Source organism: Brachycentrus maculatus, unplaced genomic scaffold (assembly GCF_059751285.1).
Source record: "Brachycentrus maculatus isolate JH-2025_06_01 unplaced genomic scaffold, ASM5975128v1 h1tg000086l, whole genome shotgun sequence".
In the NCBI taxonomy this organism is placed as follows: domain Eukaryota; kingdom Metazoa; phylum Arthropoda; class Insecta; order Trichoptera; family Brachycentridae; genus Brachycentrus; species Brachycentrus maculatus.
Genome location: NW_028280840.1, coordinates 680,637 through 702,602, shown reverse-complemented (window position 1 = coordinate 702,602; position 21,966 = coordinate 680,637). Strand labels below are relative to the sequence as shown.

Genomic DNA, 21,966 nt, shown 5'->3' with positions numbered 1-21,966 from the left:
AAAAAAACAGTAGACATATTTCCTAGATTTATACACATTTCTTTTCGTTTTCGGGAGGATTAATAGAAACCACAGTAAAAATAAGTTTTTTACACATTAACTAAATTATTTTAAAGATATGAACACCAAAAAATTGTTTATTTATTTATTTAAACAAATAACATACAAAAGTGACATACGAGTATATAATATTCCCGATAGGGAATTTTCATTACAAATTATGGGACATGGGATTAAGATCAACAAGACTGTAAAACAAATAAGAAAGTAACAAATAAGAAAATACAGAATTATTGGGTAATATATCCAAAATAAAACAAGGTTTTTGTTGGATTGAATTCTACATTTATTTATGTATATCTTAATACGTGACGCGTTTCGTCTTCTTAGTGTTTGATAATATCCTAAGAAGACGAAACGCGTCACGTATTAAGATATACATAAATAAATGTAGAATTCAATCCAACAAAAACCTTGTTTTATTTTGGATATGTTACCCAACAATTCAATTAGACATAGCACCTTTCTTAGCAACATCTTCGAAGGAAGAATCTTGGGAAAACGAACAAGAGGCCGCCCAAGAACTTCATACTTCCAGGATTTGAAGCGGCTCATGGACGTCTCCTCCTATTCGCAGCTCAAGAGGATGGCGACTGACAGAGACAAGTGGCTGACACAACAAGGCGCTGCCTTTAGAAGATGATGATGACCCAACAATTCAATATGGAATTCTACCAACTGTCTACAGTTAATAATAAGAGAAAAATGAGAAAATATAAGTAATCACTTAGTTCTATTTTATATGTATATGTCAGGCAGCTGGTTAATTTAGATATAAGCAATCGATTCTCACGTAGCATACAGCAGAGCATAATCAATAAATAAAACGTGTTAGTTAACTTTCATTATAATTATTCCTGTTATTTTTTCCTTTGCAAAATAAATATACTGTAAATAAAAAAAAAGACAATTTCCATATCTTCCCTATGTTTTTTTTTTTACACAAAATTCATCTTTGGATTTTTTTTCCAGCAATAAATAATGATCGAAAGCCCAGGGCTGTCTCTACACCATTTGAATTATGTCGCTGATAGATAAATTGGGCCCATTTGTTACTAAATAAAATGATTTGTCGATAATTACGTTTGTATACAGTAGAAGACAAAAATCACAAACACTTTTGTGTTATACTTTTTACAGCATTATAAATTTTATAATCAAACGCTGGTTTGAGTTTTCTTAAAATACTCTCTTGTCGTTTCGTATATTACACGATTTGATAGGAAATGATTAAAACGAAAAATGGTCATATCTCAGAAAAAAGTAACACACTACTTTGAGATTCGAACCAGTGATATATCTAAAACCTGGCTTTAAAAAAACGCCACTTCCATTGCACCGCTATGTGGCTGTCCATACGGGTAATGTAAAAGTGGTTATGGTGTTAGCAAGCCTTCAGCGTGGAGTGGCATGATATGAAGAAGATGAAAAAGAACAAGTAAATTTAAGTCAATGGCATAAATTATCTACCCAGAAGAGATAGAGATGGGTATCATGTTTCGACATGGAAACTGCAGATACCAAAAAACAGGTACTCGAAATATGAACAATATAATAATTTGCAAATGAATATTGAAGTCATTTAACATTACCATATAAAGAAAATTAAACTCGAGAAATATTAACTATTTACGTAGACAAGATATAAAGAAATTAAATTAGTATTTTGTTTCATTTGCCTTCGTATTTACCTGTTAAGGTAATTGATAAGTGGTGGGGGAAAGGGATCAAAATAGCCCAGGACTAATCACCTTGCTTTTAAGTAATAGTACATCTCATCGGTCGGTCTGATGAAGCGTCCTTTGCAACACTAAATGTAGATAAGGGTCAGAAGAAGAAGAAATAACTTAATAAGAATGATATTCTTGCTCGCAGGTTTTACATTGAAACGCTCCTTATTTTTTAAAATCATCAATTTCAGTCAGAGGTCCTTAATCCAGTTCCCGTGGTAATGGGAGGACATTGATTCAGCCCAGTCCCCTTACTCGTCCTTGTCCCCTCCACGCTCATAGTATTGGAACGGACCGGTATGGATAGATTATACCGAACGGAGCACCTATGTGCGTTCGGTATTCGGTGTAGTAGCCTTATTATACCGTGAATGTGACGGAGAGCGCTCGTGTCCGACATCGCCACTCCACTCTCCAGACATCTCCTGTCCGTGCACTAGCTACCTACACATCTCCTGTGTGCAAAATTAAATATTTAAAATAATATTTGAGTAAGCAACTAGTCAGCTTCGTAAACAAAGGTACGTCAAAATTTAAAATATTATATATTTATTTTTAAGTTTAACTTTTCTATCTCTGACTAACGAAATTTTTAAGTATTTTGCTCATTTTAATATAAAAAAATATTTCTCATAAAATATTAAAATTTATTTTTCAATCAATGATAAACAATAGATAATTTTCCAATAAAATGCAATGCTGAAGTGAACCTATTTCGGATTTTCAACTCATCAGAAATTACTAAATATAACCCTCTATATAAATTGTATTTATGCCAAATTTTCACCCTCTTTTACCTAGAAAGAAGGGACACATTTACAACAAGTGACACTTCGGTGAAAAGTCATTCTAAACAAAGAGTAATCTCATTCCTTTCAAAAATGTAATAAATACTATCACATAAGTATAAATATCATTCTGCATATAAATGTTTTAAACACAGTATATGGTACATATGATGTGATGGTCTTTTTTGTTATTTTTTCAAATATATAGTATATATTTTTAAAGACGTTAAAGAAATCAATATTGAAAGCTTAATGCATTTAGTGATCTAAGAAAAAAAAAAAAAACATTTTTTTATTATCGCTTGGAATTATAATTTGCACTCTCCAACATTCGTGAGTTTTACCTCTAAGGCACCGACATAAAAAATAAACCTATTTTAATATACATATATAACTGCACATATTTTTGACTTAAGTTATCGACATTAATGAAATAATTTGTGACTTCTCGATCTAGATTAAAAATACATAATAAATAAAAAAAAGTTGCCGTAAAACACGTTCGGAAAATAAATAACAGTGTTAAATATTAATTACATATATAGTAAAATCCTGATAGTAGTAACGTGTATACATATTATATATTAAACCTTATCAAAAAATTATGCCAAAGGTCACATTATCAAATTATGGTTTAACAATTTTTTTAAAGCGATTGTTTATAACGATCAATTATTAAATATAAAATAAGTATTCACTGTTCGCTATTCGTTATGAGGTAAATCTCGGGAATTCCCAGCGCGAATTCACAGAATTTCTTCAACGCTGGAATCAATGACCGGACTGGGATTTCTTTTATTATTTGTCATCAACATGTTGATATCATATACATACTCAATAAGATATACTTAAGAAATTATAAATTTCTACAGAAGACAGCTGTTGAATCAAAATTGTAGGAAGGTATTATTAAGATGTATTATTAATAATAATCTGTTAATGTGCAGACTGGGCTTAAATCAAAGAAATATCTATTTTTAATTCAAGGTTTACTTAGTAAATTTAAGTTATTAAATTGTGGTATTAACTAAGTAAAACATAAATTAAAAATGGATAGATTTTACTGCAAAGTCAATCACTTGATCAAACAATAAAATATCATTAACGGTCATTACTTATTTACCATATCAAAATATGAAACACTTAAAAAAAATAAAAATTAAATTTTCAACCTTCAAACTATTTTAATTTATTAATAAAATTATTTAACACACTAGTTTTTAAGTGGTGTGTATTGTGTATATACTTTCAAATTACGTAGATTGTGGATAAATTGCATTGTACCTATAATATATGTATATACTCGTACATTGTTTCTTACCATTCTCTTAAAAGCAATATATGATGAAATATAACTAGATTATTAAGGCATAACGTGGTAAATATATTCAGAATATATACGTTCTATATATATGTATATATATATATATATATATATATATATATATATATATATATATATATATATATATATATATATATATATATATATATATATATATATATACATATATAAATTATATTTATTACATTATAATAGAAATTTCTTAGTTTTTTTTCAGTATGTCCAAGGAAGACGTATTTTTGAAGTTCGGTATGTTGTTATATATGTCCATATATACATGTACATGATTTTAGACCAAGGTGGAAGTTTTGCAAGCAAAGTAGTAGGCAAATCTCTAGTACTAATGTATGGCACAGATGTATGTACATGAGAAACCTGATTTAATTATTAATCTTAGCAATGGATACAAATTATTGCATTGCGATGCAAGGCTTTCTTGATATGTGCTCATATTAAAGTAAAAACATCGATAATCCATTACAAAAAAGATTTCTTTTGTATTCTTTACAAATATGTTATATAGTCCTTCTGATCAATAAATCTAACACAAAATTTGAAAGACTGAATATTTTTTTGTTAATGCATTTTGGTTCTACATTATTAGAAACTTTATTATGATTCGATAGATGATTAATTACTCAAGTCCTTGGTCTAAATCTTATGTACATTTTAAAGTGGTATTAAAAATGCTTTAAATGTTCGCTTGTGGATTTTTGTTTTATTTTCGTTGATGTGTGTATACCAAATTAAATTAATTTTTTGAATGTACGAAAGAGTACCCATGTACAAAAAAATATACGCCGTGTGCTTTTAGAAATAAAATTAATTAAACAATGGAATTAAAATAAATCAGTAATAATATACGCCGTACTCGTATAAAATTATATTATGAAAACAACATACTCTATAGCTAGTCCCTAGAACTTTTCGAAAAGCTTTCTCTCCATTCTCATTTCCCGCCGGAAGCTCTGTTTCTGACAGAGCTTTGACACAAAGTGAAGCCTTCATACTCAATCATCCCTTTCGTACATAGATTTTAAATATGGTAGAATTTTATTATTTATAATGCAAGCTCTAAATTTTTCGATTGTGATACTTAGATTTTTACACTAATTTTACTGTTGGCTAACCAATCAATGCGTGAAATATTTTTTATCTTTCTTTGTTAACGATGTGATGAATTTTTGGGATACGCTATTATCTTAACCATAAGCTGTATAAAATCAAATTGATCTTACTATTCCAGATGCCAGTTTAGCAACATAATATTAATATTGCGAGTGAATATAAACTAAAGATACAGCTAGGATCTGTTAGAGACTTGATAAATGCGAGATAAATATGAAAAATAAAATGAGTACTACCATCTACGCAAACGGGGAATTTTATTTAAAAACAGTTAATAGTTACGTCAAAACGTGGGATATAACTGAGTCAATATAATTGAAATATTTTGTTTTTTATGGAACATCGCGACGATATTTATTTGGATGATAATATTTATAGAAATGTAAATATATACACTCGCATAATATCTGTATAGTTAATAAACTAATTTTACAGGTTACGTGATGTAATAATAATTAGTCTGAATTTGCTGAAAATTTTCAGACTGAATATTAAAGTAGATTTATGAGGTATGCTTTTGCGTACTTTTCGATATAGTGCGTTGTCTTATCTAACTGGCTACATATAAAAATCAATCTTATCACGATAATGAAATGTTTTATTATCTATCTAATGGAGAATAGTAACTGGATATGTTTACTAAAACAAATATTAGTTAGTTTTAACTATTTTTGAATTTTTTTTGCTTATCTTTAATCAATTTAGTTTTATTTATATTTAGTGGTTATTAAAGCATGGAATGATCAATAAAACTATTTTATTTTGTTGTTGTTTGCGCTGTTTTTGAATTGCTATCTCAGAATTATTCCATTTTGAATTGACTTTACAACGATATTTTTCTGATTTTAGAAACAATGGAGGCTCCAGAATTTACTGATTTCGCCAAAGAAATGGTGGATTATATAGCCAAGTACCTAGAAAATATTCGTGAACGGTAAGTTTGAAAATGAAAATGATTTTTTTTAAATACTTCAAAACAACTACCTTTTTTTCTCAATTTTTTGGGAAGATTTTCAGTTTGCTGATATGTTTTTTTTAGCAATTTACAATTAATTAACTGAGTACATAATGAATTTAGTTTTTCACAGATTTGAGATGCTTTCATACAATTATCAGAGAATAAGATTTCTTATGTTGAAATACTGGAATCTTAATTGACTATTGATAACAAAAAAAATATTTATGAAAACCACATGATGGTGGTAAAAATATTATATTTTCGCTTTGTATTACAAACTACGTTAACCTAATATATTTGTTATTTGTACACATGATACATATTTTATAAGACACCTAACCAGTTCAGAGCCGACGCCTCTTACCTAAAGTAAAATTGCAAAATATTTCAAGGCTATTTGTACCGATCGATTGCAGCTGCACTGATTGTTTTATATTAAATTCGGTAATTGTTACATTGGCATTTTCTCTTTGCATTATATTCTGAATATTGAACTTGTAAGGAAAAATCCACTAAAAAACCTATTTAATTCAATCAATAGCTCTACCAATTTGCCAAATACTTAAACAAAAGCCATGAATTTCGTTGTGTTTAATGAATTTTAAACGGTAATAACTAGAAGTTCGGAAAAAAATCTTTTATCTTTCAGTTTTCTATATATGTACATGACAGTTCCTTTGTTTTTTCTCGAATTTAAACTCTTTTAGAAAAAAAAAACTATGAAAATGTCAAATGCCCGTGATAGTTTTACCAAAAATTACGAATTTTGAGAGAAAATGATAAAACAGTTCTTCATTATTCTGAAAATAAAATACTTTTGTAGAATACATGGACAATAATAATAATTCCGATTTATCACAAAGAGTTAAGAGAAACAATCATAATTTTGTGCTGGGAATTAATTATATTTTAAAGGAGTCTCAACTTTAGAGGAAGGATCTATCGTTTTTTTTCGAAAGAAGATGAAGAAGTCTAAGCATCCTAGGGCTTACAACCTGCCATTTGGCTGGCTTAAGTAATGATTTTACATACTTGTGTACTACACTACAATAACGATATACTATTTACATACTACATAAAAATATTTTTTGGCCGTTAAAAATATGCATTTTCTCAAGGCGGATTAATTTTTATTGCTTTTTGATTAAAAGCACATAACATATTTTAAAATTACTATTTTACGATTAGAAGGTACCTACCTAACTAAATTTATCGCTCATTTGACCCTTGATTAGCGAGTGCTGAAGTATTGTGCACTTTACATATCGAACTATTGAAATAATTTATTTACATAATTACATATTATATACATAATATATATATATATATATATATATATATATATATATATATATATATATATATATATATATATATATATATATATATATATATATATATATATATATATATATATATATATATATATATATATATATATATGTATTATGAGTTATCTTAAAAGATAGCTTAGAATATGTATTACACGGGTCCTTAGCAAGCGTAATTAACTAGAGAAAATAATTATTTTAAATGGATGAGGGTAGGTTATAGAGGTTGAAGATATTATTTATAAATGAATTAATACGAGTATAATTTTATAATATACGAATATTCCGTTAAACGAATCCGCTGTTAAAATGTTCACGGAATACTTCTTCAAAACCTCATCCGCACCGATGGTGCATAGGGCACCGCATCATATAAACGCAGTGTTATCTTGATCGTAATGAAATGGTGATGAGCTCTCCCGCTTCAGGTACCACTCCAGAGTAATAATATTAAACAAATATTAGAGGGAAAAATCACTCATATTTATTCCCGGAATACAGTGATTAAAAAGTTTCAAAAATGATAAGATGCATCTAGTTAGGGATTAATATACAATGTACATCTATGTAGGACAGTGGACATGAAATAATTAACATCATAATTATTTTTATGTACGTAAGGCAATGCGTGCGATGTTAATGATATAAGTTAATTGAAGGCAATGGCAATGCTTTACCACGTAGAAACTTTGATTTACTCATAGATATACGTAATATGTGCGGTACAAGATATCGACCCTGACCTAGTACTCGTTATATTGGGGACCTTGATACAGTGTTATAGATTATTGTACCTAGAGGTAGTTCATGTTCTTATATAAGTGCCAATGGCCACCGGACAACATTACCGTTTTTGAAAGTCATAAGGCATTGAGAAATGTTGTAACAATGATAATACCCGTTCCATTCGAAATCGGTCGGATTTGAAAGTAACGCGTTATCAATGCAATACTTTGGCTAAATTCGATTATTCAAAACATTTATATTTTTTTCCAAAATAATCGATTTGGTTATGATTGTTTTCAAGTTAGCTGACTCATGAATGTAAAATACATTTTATCGATAAAAAATATGTATTACCTTTTCTAATGAAATTTTTATTTGGATAACTCTAATAACAATATTCGTAGTATATAAAATTTACCCTGAAATAACTAGTTTACATAAAAATTTAAATTACCATTTTTTCTCTTTTTTCTCTCTTAATATACAACAGTATTCATGCCATATACCGCTCACTCTTTACAAGAACGTCATAAATAAAATAAAAAACTTGATTTTTCAGGAGAACGTTTTTAAAGTCTAAAAATATAATACAATGTTTTAAAAATAAATATCAAGCCACTTATTAAGCATTTTACTGTGCAACAGATCTTTTTAGGTAAAACCTGAACGTTTTTCTCCATTTAAAAAATAATTATTATGTTTAAAAAAATTAAACCAATTTTCTTCAAAATGCAAAAACAACACTTTCTGCCCTGTAGCGGGTAAATATTAAGTTTAAAATATGCCGCTTTTGCTGGGATATAGTACATTTTCTGGGCATTCCGAAAACACGCACAACTGAAAATTTACGATTTTTCATTTATGACGTTCTTGAAAGGAGTGAGCGATATGTGGAATTATTTAATTGGCTTTTATCATTGTCAATCTAACTATTTTTATGTACAGGATGTATAATTCTTCTTTAAAATGTATGTGTTAGTTAAAGATAGATTTCTTTGAATTTTAGGTATAACGTTATATTATTTTCTTTACATTTAACCTGATTGAGCCACATACGTGCGTGGCCAGGTACAGCTAGTAATGAACAAATATTATAAGTTATAGAATAAAGAGAATATATGTGCAAGTACAAAATTTTTAAATGAAATTCCGTCTTCCGTGAAATTAATTTAGTTCCACATTTGATAATATGTATGTTTGTAATTTGCGTATGTCAGAATCTTTTGTACAAATACAGGATTTAAACTACAAACCATTGTTTTAAAAATAATATTTAAAAAAAAATACGATTAGGTAGATACCTCATAGCAAAAAAAAGATTTTGTTTGTAATTGGAACGTACGTCCTATTATTAACTGGTTGTCACGTTAAGTAAAGACATCATTTTGTATACTACGTAAGTGATGAAATAATTATGAAAAATTCTTACAACCTGAATAGAGGTTTCAGCTCTCAAAAACTGGATCATGGCGAAAATGAAGAATGTTGCACAGTGTATAAAAAGATGACTTATGTCAAACGGCAGGTCGTAAATTTTGTAAATGGAAATACTACCATATCTCCTTCTCACATAAATTGTTTCATCTCTGTTATGATATCTATAATATATTTTGGTAACAATCTCTATCCAGTACTCTTGTGTGAAGATTTGGACATACTGAAAATATTGTTGATTCAAACAAGATGTTATAATGAGTACCCGAATAAACATTAGATTTTTTCCACAGTCGAGTGTTGCCTACTGTAGAGCCAGGCTACTTGCGGCCTCTGGTGCCCTCTGAGGCTCCCCAACAGCCCGAGCAGTGGCAGGCCGTGATGGAAGACCTGGAGAGAGTCATCATGCCCGGAGTCACTCACTGGCATTCTCCTCGCTTCCACGCCTACTTCCCCACAGCCAACAGCTACCCCGCTATCGTAGCCGACATGCTCAGCGGAGCTATCGCATGTATCGGATTCACTTGGGTATGTCATACTTTCATTATACTCGTCACCATCTCAATAACTGACTAGCCAACTCACGTTATCTATATAACTGACTAGCTAACTTAAGCCATCTCAATAACTGATTAGCTAATTCACGCCATCTCAATAACTGACTAGCTAACTCACGCTATCTCAATAACTGACTGCTCCGTTCCTTCCAACCCCAAGAGAAGAATATGGGACTCTGGTACTAATTTGAGAGTTGTCTGTACCCTATTCTGCAGATGCACTTGTCATAGTTCGGTTTATCTCAACTTATACGTAAAGGTTATACGTATACTATATAGATGATACCTATTTTTTCTGAGGGCTTTTTATTGTTGACAAGATCGGGAAATCGTATTAAATCCAAAATTCAATTATGCGAAGGGTAACATTAATTTCAAATTGAAAACATAGGTGTCCGAGTCTGCTCCACATTTCAGAACAACCTTCAGTGGATGGCCTTGACTTCTTTTTTAAAACTAACGATACATAAATTACTTTATAAAAAAACTACGTTATTTATTTACCTCGTCGTTTGAATTTGTACACTGATATATTTTTACGTTATGTGTCATAAGCCAAAAACTAATATGAAAAACTAAACCTTTCTAAATAGTACTAAAAAAACGATTTATGAATGTTGATAGAACTCACACGTTTAAGAAATACTTTATTACATATTAGTATTATGAATTATATTTTCATACATTTAATTTGATAGCAATGTGGGAGAGAAGAAGAAGCCGACCAAGTTACATCACGTTGCCATTTTAGTACACAACATAGTACCTACATATATTTCGTAGTGATTTTTTAAAATATTATCCTTGATTATTTATTTTTATTTTTTATTTAAGATAATTTAACTGCTACTAACTAAGTAAACACACCTATGATTATTCATCACTTAAGAATATTTTTACAGATACATAGTAATAGTAAACTCTTCGTTTTGAGGTCATCATAAATAATGTATTTTGTGGAGAGAATTCTACTGAAGGAAATGGAATTATTATTCTTACTATTTCCAGCTTCTACCTTCCGTTTTCCGTCATCCCCCCCTGAATCAATACACAGGGAAACCAAGTTGAACTAATACCCTCTTAAATTCTTATTGCCAGGCTTACCAACATTACGTATGAAATATCAAATATATAATTACAGTCGACGATTTTTATATCTCTGGAGATTTGCAAAGGCATTTGATTTAATAATATAATATATTGGGCATGATATAAAGTTACCGAAATTATATTACAGCGATTTAATCACAAAGGGAAATCTTTATCCTTTCATTGTATTGTTGACTAAACTAACCATTTTTTTAAATTCTCGTTTTAATTTACCGATTTTGTAAAATATTTAAAGAATTCAGCTACAATACTTTGTTAAGTTGGGTATATGATTAAAAATGTTTTATAAAAAAATATTTCATTATTACCTTCAATATATTTTAATATAAAAACTTATATGATATTAAACCAGACGGACTATATACTTATAAAAAAGTTAGCTAACTTTTTCGATTTATTTAATTATTCATGGTACCGTGGTAATATTGCGGGCTTTTGTCGTAATCTCCGTTGTTCGATCCCCTACTCTGCCACGACTAAATATTCTTGTAGTCAAAGTATCTTGTAATTATTATTTTTTATTATATTTATTTTTTGTTACTAAAGATATTTTAACATTATTTTCAAACACCGTTTGGTGTCAAAACACGTGTCACTTAAAAATGATCTGTGGTATTTATCAGGATAATCTTAAACTAAAAAATAGATACATATTACTACAGAATGCCGATAAAAAGTGATTTAACCTAATTATTTTAGTTGAATTATTTTGTTAATCTGTTTAAAAAAATCAATATTAGTTAATTCAAAAATTCTCTTCGCCTGTTATGTATAAGGATTTATAGCATAATCAGTGTTTATATTTAAAAAAAGACAATTAATGTGTATAGTAAATAATAAATGAATGAGTTTAATCCCTAGAAACAATACAATAGTTACAATATAATAGATACTATGGATTCAATATTTTATATCTATCAAGATTTTTCACATAGTTCATTTATTTATCTTCTTCTTCTTGTCATATTTTCTAAATAAGAGACCACTAAACCTGAAAGATCTTTACGCCCTATTACTTCATCATTTGTGTCAACTTTTGTTCACCTCATTCAATCTAAATATCAAATGTGTAGATCGCAAGTCCCGCTTGCACGGAGTTGGAGGTCGTGATGCTGGACTGGTTGGGCAAGATGCTGGACCTGCCTGCCGAGTTCCTGGCGTGCTCCGGGGGCCGCGGGGGAGGGGTCATCCAGGGCACGGCCAGCGAGGCCACCCTCGTGGCACTGCTGGGCGCCAAGGCCAAGGCACTCAAGGAGGCCAAGGAGGCCAACCCTGGCTGGAAGGACGAAGATGTTATCCCTAAACTGGTCGGATACTGCTCCAGTAAGATTTTTTTATATGCCTTGAGACGTAAAATATTTATGTGGTTATCTATATTTTTTTTAGTAGGTACTGCAAATATTAAAAATTAAAATATTAAGTCCTACTATACGGTAGATAAACATTTTTGTGAATTTGTCACCTACAGTCGTTCATTATATTAGGCATCAACATAAAATTCTTTGTAATATACAAATACTAAGTACCTATGTATATTACATTACATTACATTTATATAACATTAAGGTACAATAATTGATAGCCCGTGGCTTAATTTTCTTTAAACCCAGGTAAAATTAGCGTAATAGTTTTTCTTTTTTTAAAACACCGTTTTTCTATTGATTTTTTTTCTTGTAAATTAATATATGGTTTTGAAAATAAAAGAGTTATCGAAAGGGAAGGAATTATAAAAAAATATTAATTCAATATATATTTAAAAAATCCATAATACATTAAAAAAAAGAAATGTGCAGGTACGTGTCGTAGCCGGCAGCTTACTGAATTTTACGTTTGCGAGCAAGGCCTTAACCACAATCCTAGGGAACCTTTCATCAACAATTAATGTTTTAAAATAATAATGCAGCAAAATCTTATAGTTATCGCAACACTTGTGATAGAAAAAGATATATGTCTTAAAGTGATCACCAACATTTACATGTTTATATTTACGAAAGGTATATACAGTTATGTGCTTACATAATTTTTTTTACGTTGACAAATTTCTGTTAAAAATCGAATATGAGTGAGAATAAACATAAGTTAACATAAAATATTATATCAATGTTTTATTTGATATCTCAACTTGAAGATAAAGAAGAAATAAGTTATGACTAAGGAAGTCTGGGCATTTACATGGTTTACGACCTATAATTGGCTGGTTTAAGTGACATTTAGTATTTACCAGTGTAACATTTCTTCCCATGATTGATAAGAACATTACTCTAATTATATGTTTCATGTTTAAAACAACAATTGCATTTTTCTTGTAAAACATCGTCTATGACATATATAATTGAAATTAGTAAGTTAGCATTAACCTTTATGAAATGGACGTAAGATTATTTAAAAAATATTTTACAAACTAGAAGATGTCAGAAAATATGATATTCTATTTTTTAATTCAAAATCTATTTTTTATTTAATTAATTAATTTATTTAAATGTACACGTATGTGCATGACAGCACAGCCAATTAAATGTAATTACATTCAATATATATATATATATATATATATATATATATATATATAAATATATAAATATATATATATATATATATATATATATATATATATATATATATATATATATATATATATATATATATATATATATATATATATATATATATATATATATATATATATATATATATATATATATATATATATATATATATACAGTGGGTGGCCAAATTATTAGGGACACTTTGAATTTCCTGTAATTTTCATGATCAAATGAATTTAATGAGCAAATAATTAGGTTTTTTAATTATTTTTTTATTGATTGGGGTGCTTTATTTAGAATATAGAAACAATGTTATCATAAATTTAATAGAAGTAATTTATTTTTATCATAAAAAGCGATTATTCAAAAATTTCGGAAAAAACCTTAATATTTAGTAATAACACCCTTTGCTGTGATTACAACTTCCAAACGTCGGGGCATGCTTTCTATGCAGATTTTTGCATTGTGCCGAAGATTAAGGTTACCATGCCATACTCTGATAAGAGTTTCTATCAGTAACCGCTTAGTGGTGATGACTTTTTAATCCATTTCCCGTTTCGTTAGCCTCCAAATGTTTTCAATGGGGTTCATATCCAGCAAATTGCCCGGGCAAGGCAAAACACATACTCAACAGACGTTTTTTTCAGCCAAGAATGTGATAACACTCCTGGCTTTATGACACGGTACCTATTCATGCATAAACACATACTCTTTATCACCAGGGAACCATTCCTTAGCCTCGGCTGGAGCCGACTTTTCAGTACTCGCTGGTACTGGTCTTGCCTCATGGTCCTTTCCATGATATAGAATCGTCCCATACCCTTAAATGAGATCATAGACCACAACATTATGCTAACAGGGTGTTTTTAGCCCTCTTCACAAGGCAGTCCGGGTGGAATTTTTCTCCTGGGCCACGTCGGACGAATGAAGTTTTTCCCACCAAAATTTTAAATGTTGACTCGTTTTAGAAGCAGACCTATAAAGTATTACCATGATTGCAAAAATGTGTATTTTTAATTATCATTTTATTTTATCATACAAATATAAGTCATAAATACTTGATTCCAGTCCGAAACAGTCATATTCCTGTGTTCTTTGGCCCATAAGAGTCGTTTTTCTTCATGTCTTAGTCAGGCGTAGTTTTTTGGTTGGACGTCGACCCATTAGATTTACTTCAACTAACCGTCTCTGAACTGTCCTTTTGGAGACGTTAATTCCTTCATCGTTTACCAACAACAATTAGACAATCAACAGGCATTTTACGATTTTGGAAATAGATGTCCCTGATTTTATGGGCACCACGCGGAGTTTTGATCCTTTTTCTGCCTTTTTTCCGAAGCGGGCTGATTCCAGAGGCAGGTATTTATGAATTTTTCTTTGTATCCGATGGACTCCTGACTTCGAAACATCTGTAAGTGCTGCTATTTCTCTCTGGAAATATGTAGAATAAAGTAGTCAGGCTATAACTTCCCTACATTTTCTTAGAGATATGTTTGCAGACTTGCCCATACTTAAATTGAGAATATTTTGGTTCAGTTCAAACTAAATTGAATTTTAATTAAAAATTAATTGAAATTAACTTGTTGAATTAGCAAAACAAATAAATTATAAAACAATACTTACGTTTTTATGCTCTTGAACTCAAAAAACTTACACAAAAATGGTTTGAAAAAATATTAACTGAGCTCACACCAATACCATTTTTCACTAATCAACATCCAAATGAGAAAAAACCTTACTTTTTTGATATTTCACAGTATTGCCACATCTTCAAAATAAAAATAATGATACCAGCAACAAAAATACATTAGAAAAAATAATTACAACGAATTTAATTGACCACAAAATTCATTTAAACTTGGAAATTACAAAAAAGTACAAGTGTCCCTAATAATTTGGCCACCCACTGTATATATATATATATATATATATATATATATATATATATATATATATATATATATATATATATATATATATATATATATATATATATATATATATATATATATATATATATATATATATATATATATATATATATATATATATATATATATATATATATATATATATATATATATATATATATATATATATATATATATATATATATATATATATATATATATATATATATATATATATATATATATATATATATATATATATATATATATATGTATATATATATTTAAATATATATTTAATATATATTTAAAAAAAAATGCTCAACACAAAATGTTTTAAAAAAATCATACAAAAAATAATAAAACATACCATGTTATGTGTAATAAGTATATGATATAAATATATCAGTTTCACTCACAATATTTTAAGTGTCCATTTTTTAAAACTAATCCTGGATTTACTCCACATAAAAGTTATTTATATCAATACATTTTTTGTATTAATAACTCCTTAGTGCATATTCAGTCTTTCTCTGAAAAAATAGGATATTCTTAAAATTGTTTTCATGTTTATTTTTTGATCATTTATTTGTTGCCATAAAATGCTAGTTATCTCTGTTATCGTATTCAAGTTTTGAAAGTGGATAATATAGTGTGAATATATTATTTATGGCAAGTACGAGACGTGGATTTTCTAGAAGCAAGTTTCTCTTCATTATTACTTGTTGAATTAGCAAAACAAATAAATTATAAAACAATACTTACGTTTTTATGCTCTTGAACTCAAAAAACTTACACAAAAATGGTTTGAAAAAATATTAACTGAGCTCACACCAATACCATTTTTCACTAATCAACATCCAAATGAGAAAAAACCTTACTTTTTTGATATTTCACAGTATTGCCACATCTTCAAAATAAAAATAATGATACCAGCAACAAAAATACATTAGAAAAAATAATTACAACGAATTTAATTGACCACAAAATTCATTTAAACTTGGAAATTACAAAAAAGTACAAGTGTCCCTAATAATTTGGCCACCCACTGTATATATATATATATATATATATATATATATATATATATATATATATATATATATATATATATATATATATATATATATATATATATATATATATATATATATATATATATATATATATATATATATATATATATATATATATATATATATATATATATATATATATATATATATATATATATATATATATATATATATATATATATATATATATATATATATATATATATATATATATATATATATATATATATATATATATATATATATATATATATATATATATATATATATATATATATATATATATATATATATATATATATATATATATATATATATATATATGTATATATATATTTAAATATATATTTAATATATATTTAAAAAAAAATGCTCAACACAAAATGTTTTAAAAAAATCATACAAAAAATAATAAAACATACCATGTTATGTGTAATAAGTATATGATATAAATATATCAGTTTCACTCACAATATTTTAAGTGTCCATTTTTTAAAACTAATCCTGGATTTACTCCACATAAAAGTTATTTATATCAATACATTTTTTGTATTAATAACTCCTTAGTGCATATTCAGTCTTTCTCTGAAAAAATAGGATATTCTTAAAATTGTTTTCATGTTTATTTTTTGATCATTTATTTGTTGCCATAAAATGCTAGTTATCTCTGTTATCGTATTCAAGTTTTGAAAGTGGATAATATAGTGTGAATATATTATTTGTGGCAAGTACGAGACGTGGATTTTCTAGAAGCAAGTTTCTCTTCATTATGGCTGTATCCTTTACTCATACCCTACTAGGCGCTTCGCTCCAGTAATTGAATCAATGTTCGCTGCTAAACATATTATTTCTCAACAGAACTCCGAAAGTAGAATCGAGATCACTACAACATGAGATCAGAATTTAAAACGAAGTCTGCAAGTCAAAAATATAAAATGATACCTGATGTTTTTTGTTTATTACGATTTCTTAATAATAATTTGCTGAATGCTAAATTGCTTTGCGGTCAGACTTAGTTAAAATTATAGTTTTGTAATATTTATGAAGGTTACGAAAAGATAAAATTATTTTAGTAATTGTAGGTATATATATGATTTTATATAAAATTCTAATCCCTACTAAATTATTGAAGAAACATTTAGTGTCCTTTTCATTTACGAAATAAAAATATTTACATGAAACGTAGTTCAGTGAGTACCCAAATATTTTTTTAAAATCCCACTAATTTGTATCTACTGCGACTTGGTAAATTACTAATTGAAAAGATTATTTGGCAGCTGAAAATATTCGGCTTACCCAGTGGCTTGCACAAAGTTTTTAATTAATTTAAGATAAGGATATTGAAAGCTGGCCGCATTCCCAGATCTGATACAGAAGCATCTAGGCTTCCTGACAGACCTACTCTTGCAAAGGAATTTTTTAAAACTAAGTTACGAAATTTATTGAAAATGTGAAACAAAATAAAATTGTATCCCGATTTTACTGTGAATTTACATTTAAAAGCTTTCAACATCCCTGTCACTGCCAATCTAAAAAAATACAAGTTTGTAAATCCACATCCAAATTTTCTAGAAGGATAAGGATAAGGCACAGTAGACAATGGTCGTGTTTCTATATGGAATACGAGTAATCCAGGGTAGGCACTGCCTCTCTGTCTATATAGAATGCACGCCTCTGTATGCACCTTATAATATTTCAGACGTTATAGGGGTACTGCGTAAAGTGCTCATTTGTCAAAATATACATTTGAGTCAAAATATACATGTCAGTTATTTTTATAAATATTTAATTTCTATTTTTCAGATCAAGCTCATTCTTCGGTCGAGCGTGCTGGACTATTGGGTGGAGTGAAGTTGCGTCTTTTGGATTCTGACAATAAGAGGAAGATGAGAGGACCCACTCTGCAGGAGGCCATACGTCAGGATAAGGAGGCTGGCCTTATTCCATTTTACGTGAGTTCTCACTAATTGCATTAAATTTTCGCATAAAATGCATTAAAATATTATGCATGTATTTCAAATAAGACAAAGCAAACATCAAATAATATTATATTTATTTATTTTTCATCATACCACACACATAATTATAAATAACAATTTACAATAATGGACCCTCATTGGGAGTTCCCGTGCCTAGGCGAAATTGAACAAAATTTACATTTTTATAAAATTATATGAAGTTAATTATTAGTGACCCGCAATCAAATAAGATTAATACATATTTTTTTTGGATCTTTATAAAATCGACATACCATATTAACATGAATGTAATATTAAATTTCTAGGTGGTTGCAACTCTCGGTACCACTTGCTCTTGCGCGTTTGATCCTTTGGAAGAGTTGGGAGCCGTGGCTAACCGCGAGGGTTTGTGGATGCACGTGGATGCGGCATACGCCGGCTCCGCCTTCATCTGTCCCGAGTACCGTTACCTCATGAAGGGCATCGAGACAGCCGACTCTTTCAACTTCAATCCCCACAAGTGGATGCTCGTCAACTTCGACTGCTCGGCCATGTGGTTGAAGGACCCCAGCTGGGTGGTGAACGCCTTCAACGTAGATCCGCTGTACTTGAAGCACGACATGCAAGGGTCCGCTCCCGATTACCGCCATTGGCAGATCCCTCTCGGCAGGAGGTTCCGCGCCCTGAAGCTGTGGTTCGTGCTCAGGCTGTACGGAGTGGCCAACCTCCAGGCGCACATCCGCAAGCACATCGCTTTGGCCCATCAATTCGAGGACCTCTGCAAGGCCGACGATCGTTTCGAAGTAGTCGAGGAGGTGATCATGGGACTGGTCTGCTTCAGACTGAAAGGAGGTAACGAGAATAACGAAGCCCTCCATAAGAAGATTAACGCTCGCGGCAAGATCCATCTCGTGCCATCCAAGATCAAGGATACATATTTTCTGCGTATGGCTGTGTGCTCCAGATTCAGCGAGAAGGAAGACATCGACATTTCCTGGAAGGAGGTTGCCGAAAGTGCTGACGAAATCTTAGGAAAAGTTTAAAGTAAAGTCAAAACACTTATCGCACACTGTTACCGCTTAATTACCGACCAATATAAAGTAAATGTATGTATGTGTAATCGAATACTCCAATAATCATATATAAGTACATAATCTAACTATTTAACATGCGCTTGTAAATATTAATTTGCATGTTTTTTAATTTTTCGAGTCTTCAGGACCTTGTTATAATATTCGATAAATTTATTTTGATGGTGCTAAGCATCGCGAAGAACAATCCTGATTTTGTGATCATCTTATAGAAAACTATCACGAAGTGAGAAAATATACAAATACTTATATAGTTAAATTGTTTTAATAATGAACACTATCAAAAATTAAATTATCTTCATCTCGTACCTAGACTCAAATGAAATAAAGCTTTTTAGAATCAATTTTGAATTAGTATTATGAAATTTAAATGTTGTTGTATTGTGCGTTATAGTATAAATAAATGTGTATGGATGAAATTGAAAAAAAAAACAATCTTTTTGTTGATTTCTGTAAAATTTCTGAACTTGAGAATGAGATTGATTATTGTAATTTTGATGTTTACTATTAGAAGCCCTAAAATTTCGGTTCCTACGACTATAAATCTTCACAGAAGATACAATCATAGATAAGATAAGTAAAATTGAATGAACCCAACGAATGTATGCTATATTGATAATTTGTTTTTTCATTTTTAGTATTATTTTTGGGGACCAGCTTGATATTTATGTTAGTGTAAAAATATAATATTTATCATCGTCTAATAAAATATTGCTTCGATAATAATCTTTAATTTATTCCCATTGCTATTTTGATGTTTATTAAGAAAACAAAGAATAAATATTATGAATAAAATGTGCAGATCCGTTGGATCGTAATCTTGAATTATTGAATTTACCATATTAAAAACCATTGGTTTCTATATATTTTAAGTTGATTTTTTTTTTAGGGTGAAAAAATTAAATAAGTTCTCGATACGTCATTAAAGCCCAATATTCGTTAAGTCGGAACTTAATTTTCTCTAAATCCAGGTGATATTACGTAATTTTTTTCTTAAAACACCGATTTTCCATTGAAACACAACTTTTCCTTTTATTTTTTTTTTACTATCGGTTTTAAAAAAAAAACAGTTATTGAAAGGTGAGGTAATTTATTTTTTTATATATATGCATATTCTAAACAAATATCCAAAATATATCCAAAAAAAATCGGGCGCGAACAGACAAATGACTTCTCCGGTGGTCTCCAGTGGAATGAATTTTGTGTTTGCGAATATGCCCTCAAGGTGAAAAATCAATCGGATTTTTCACCCTAAGGACGATCAATCTTTTATCGTACTTTTATTTCAATGTCACATAGTGGAGGTCACAAAAATCGTTTTTGATTATTTTTCATAATCCCATTTGAAATATGAATACTTTTTCTATGCCAAAAATAAGACGAGGTAACATTACATTTATTTCGATATTTCTTACTCATGGTTTTTAACAATTGTACCTCAGTAGTATATAGTGTCCTCTTCTTTGTAAAACTGACAACATAACAGGTTTAAAGTGATACAAATATAGGCACGTCATATCGAAGTGTAATTTAAAAGAGGTAGATGTCACTAAAATGAAGTTATATGTCCTACCTTAACAATAAAAATAAATGTAATATGGCTTTATCGGGAAAAAATATGAAATTCAGATTTTATCAACTCAAACGCCCCATTTACAAACGTATTCTAAGATTATTTCGTTCTATTTCAAAATGAAAATATTATTAACAAAAATACATCAAATATTTTTTTTTCTTATAGAGCCTTGGATACGATCTCTGTAATGTCGGACAGTCCTGCATCGTCTGGAGGAGGAAATAATATGTTAACAAGATTAACCTAAAAAAACGTGTTCAATTACACCGGCCAACAATTTACATACTTGCTAGGATTCCATACTTACGTAGTGTAGAAAACTATGACATACCTATGGTACATCTATTTGTAAGAAAACGCATATTAATCGATTTTCGTCCCAGGATCATTATCTTCCTTATAACATGGTTCGACAAATACTTAAATAAAATTCCAAAAACGTTAGAAATGAAAGTCTAAAACTTTACTTAGTTAAAGGGATATATTTTCAATGTGATTCCAGATCTCGTATCTATACAGTCCATTCTATTGTGTACCTAATTATAATATCATTGTAATATAAGAGTGTTGAACACGTTAAATACTCGTAGAACGATAATGGTTTTATTACACCGTGATTGTGATAGATGGCGCTCGTATCAA

The 21,966-nt window shown here is 29.2% G+C and overlaps 1 protein-coding gene across 6 annotated transcripts; it reads left to right on the top strand.

Moving 5' to 3' along the window:
- The first annotated feature begins 1,955 nt into the window (after positions 1-1,955).
- Positions 1,956-20,471, top strand: LOC148310847 (aromatic-L-amino-acid decarboxylase-like). 6 transcript variants are annotated; one of them, XM_088257649.1, is made up of 7 exons: positions 2,101-2,311; positions 4,141-4,172; positions 5,901-5,985; positions 9,794-10,028; positions 12,241-12,490; positions 18,503-18,651; positions 18,984-20,471. In XM_088257649.1, the coding sequence occupies exons 2-7, from the start codon at positions 4,142-4,144 to the stop codon at positions 19,698-19,700; spliced, it is 1,467 nt and encodes a 488-aa protein (XP_088113775.1). In that variant the 5' UTR covers positions 2,101-2,311; position 4,141; the 3' UTR covers positions 19,701-20,471. The 6 variants fall into 6 exon arrangements, with proteins under 6 accessions (XP_088113778.1, XP_088113775.1, XP_088113776.1 ...); XM_088257650.1 differs by having other exon boundaries at positions 2,150-2,311; positions 4,130-4,172; positions 18,984-20,465; XM_088257652.1 differs by lacking the exon at positions 4,141-4,172 and having other exon boundaries at positions 1,956-2,311.
- Positions 20,472-21,966: the final 1,495 nt, after the last annotated feature.

What these genes read in the sequence shown, in the direction of transcription:
- LOC148310847 (XM_088257649.1), top strand. Translation starts at nt 4,142, where the DNA reads ATGTCCAAGGAAGACGTATTTTTGAAGTTCG. An exon ending in CTAGAAAATATTCGTGAACG is followed by an intron (nt 5,986 to 9,793) that starts GTAAGTTTGAAA and finishes TTTTTTCCACAG; the next exon opens with TCGAGTGTTGCCTACTGTAG. An exon ending in CTGGCCTTATTCCATTTTAC is followed by an intron (nt 18,652 to 18,983) that starts GTGAGTTCTCAC and finishes TTAAATTTCTAG; the next exon opens with GTGGTTGCAACTCTCGGTAC.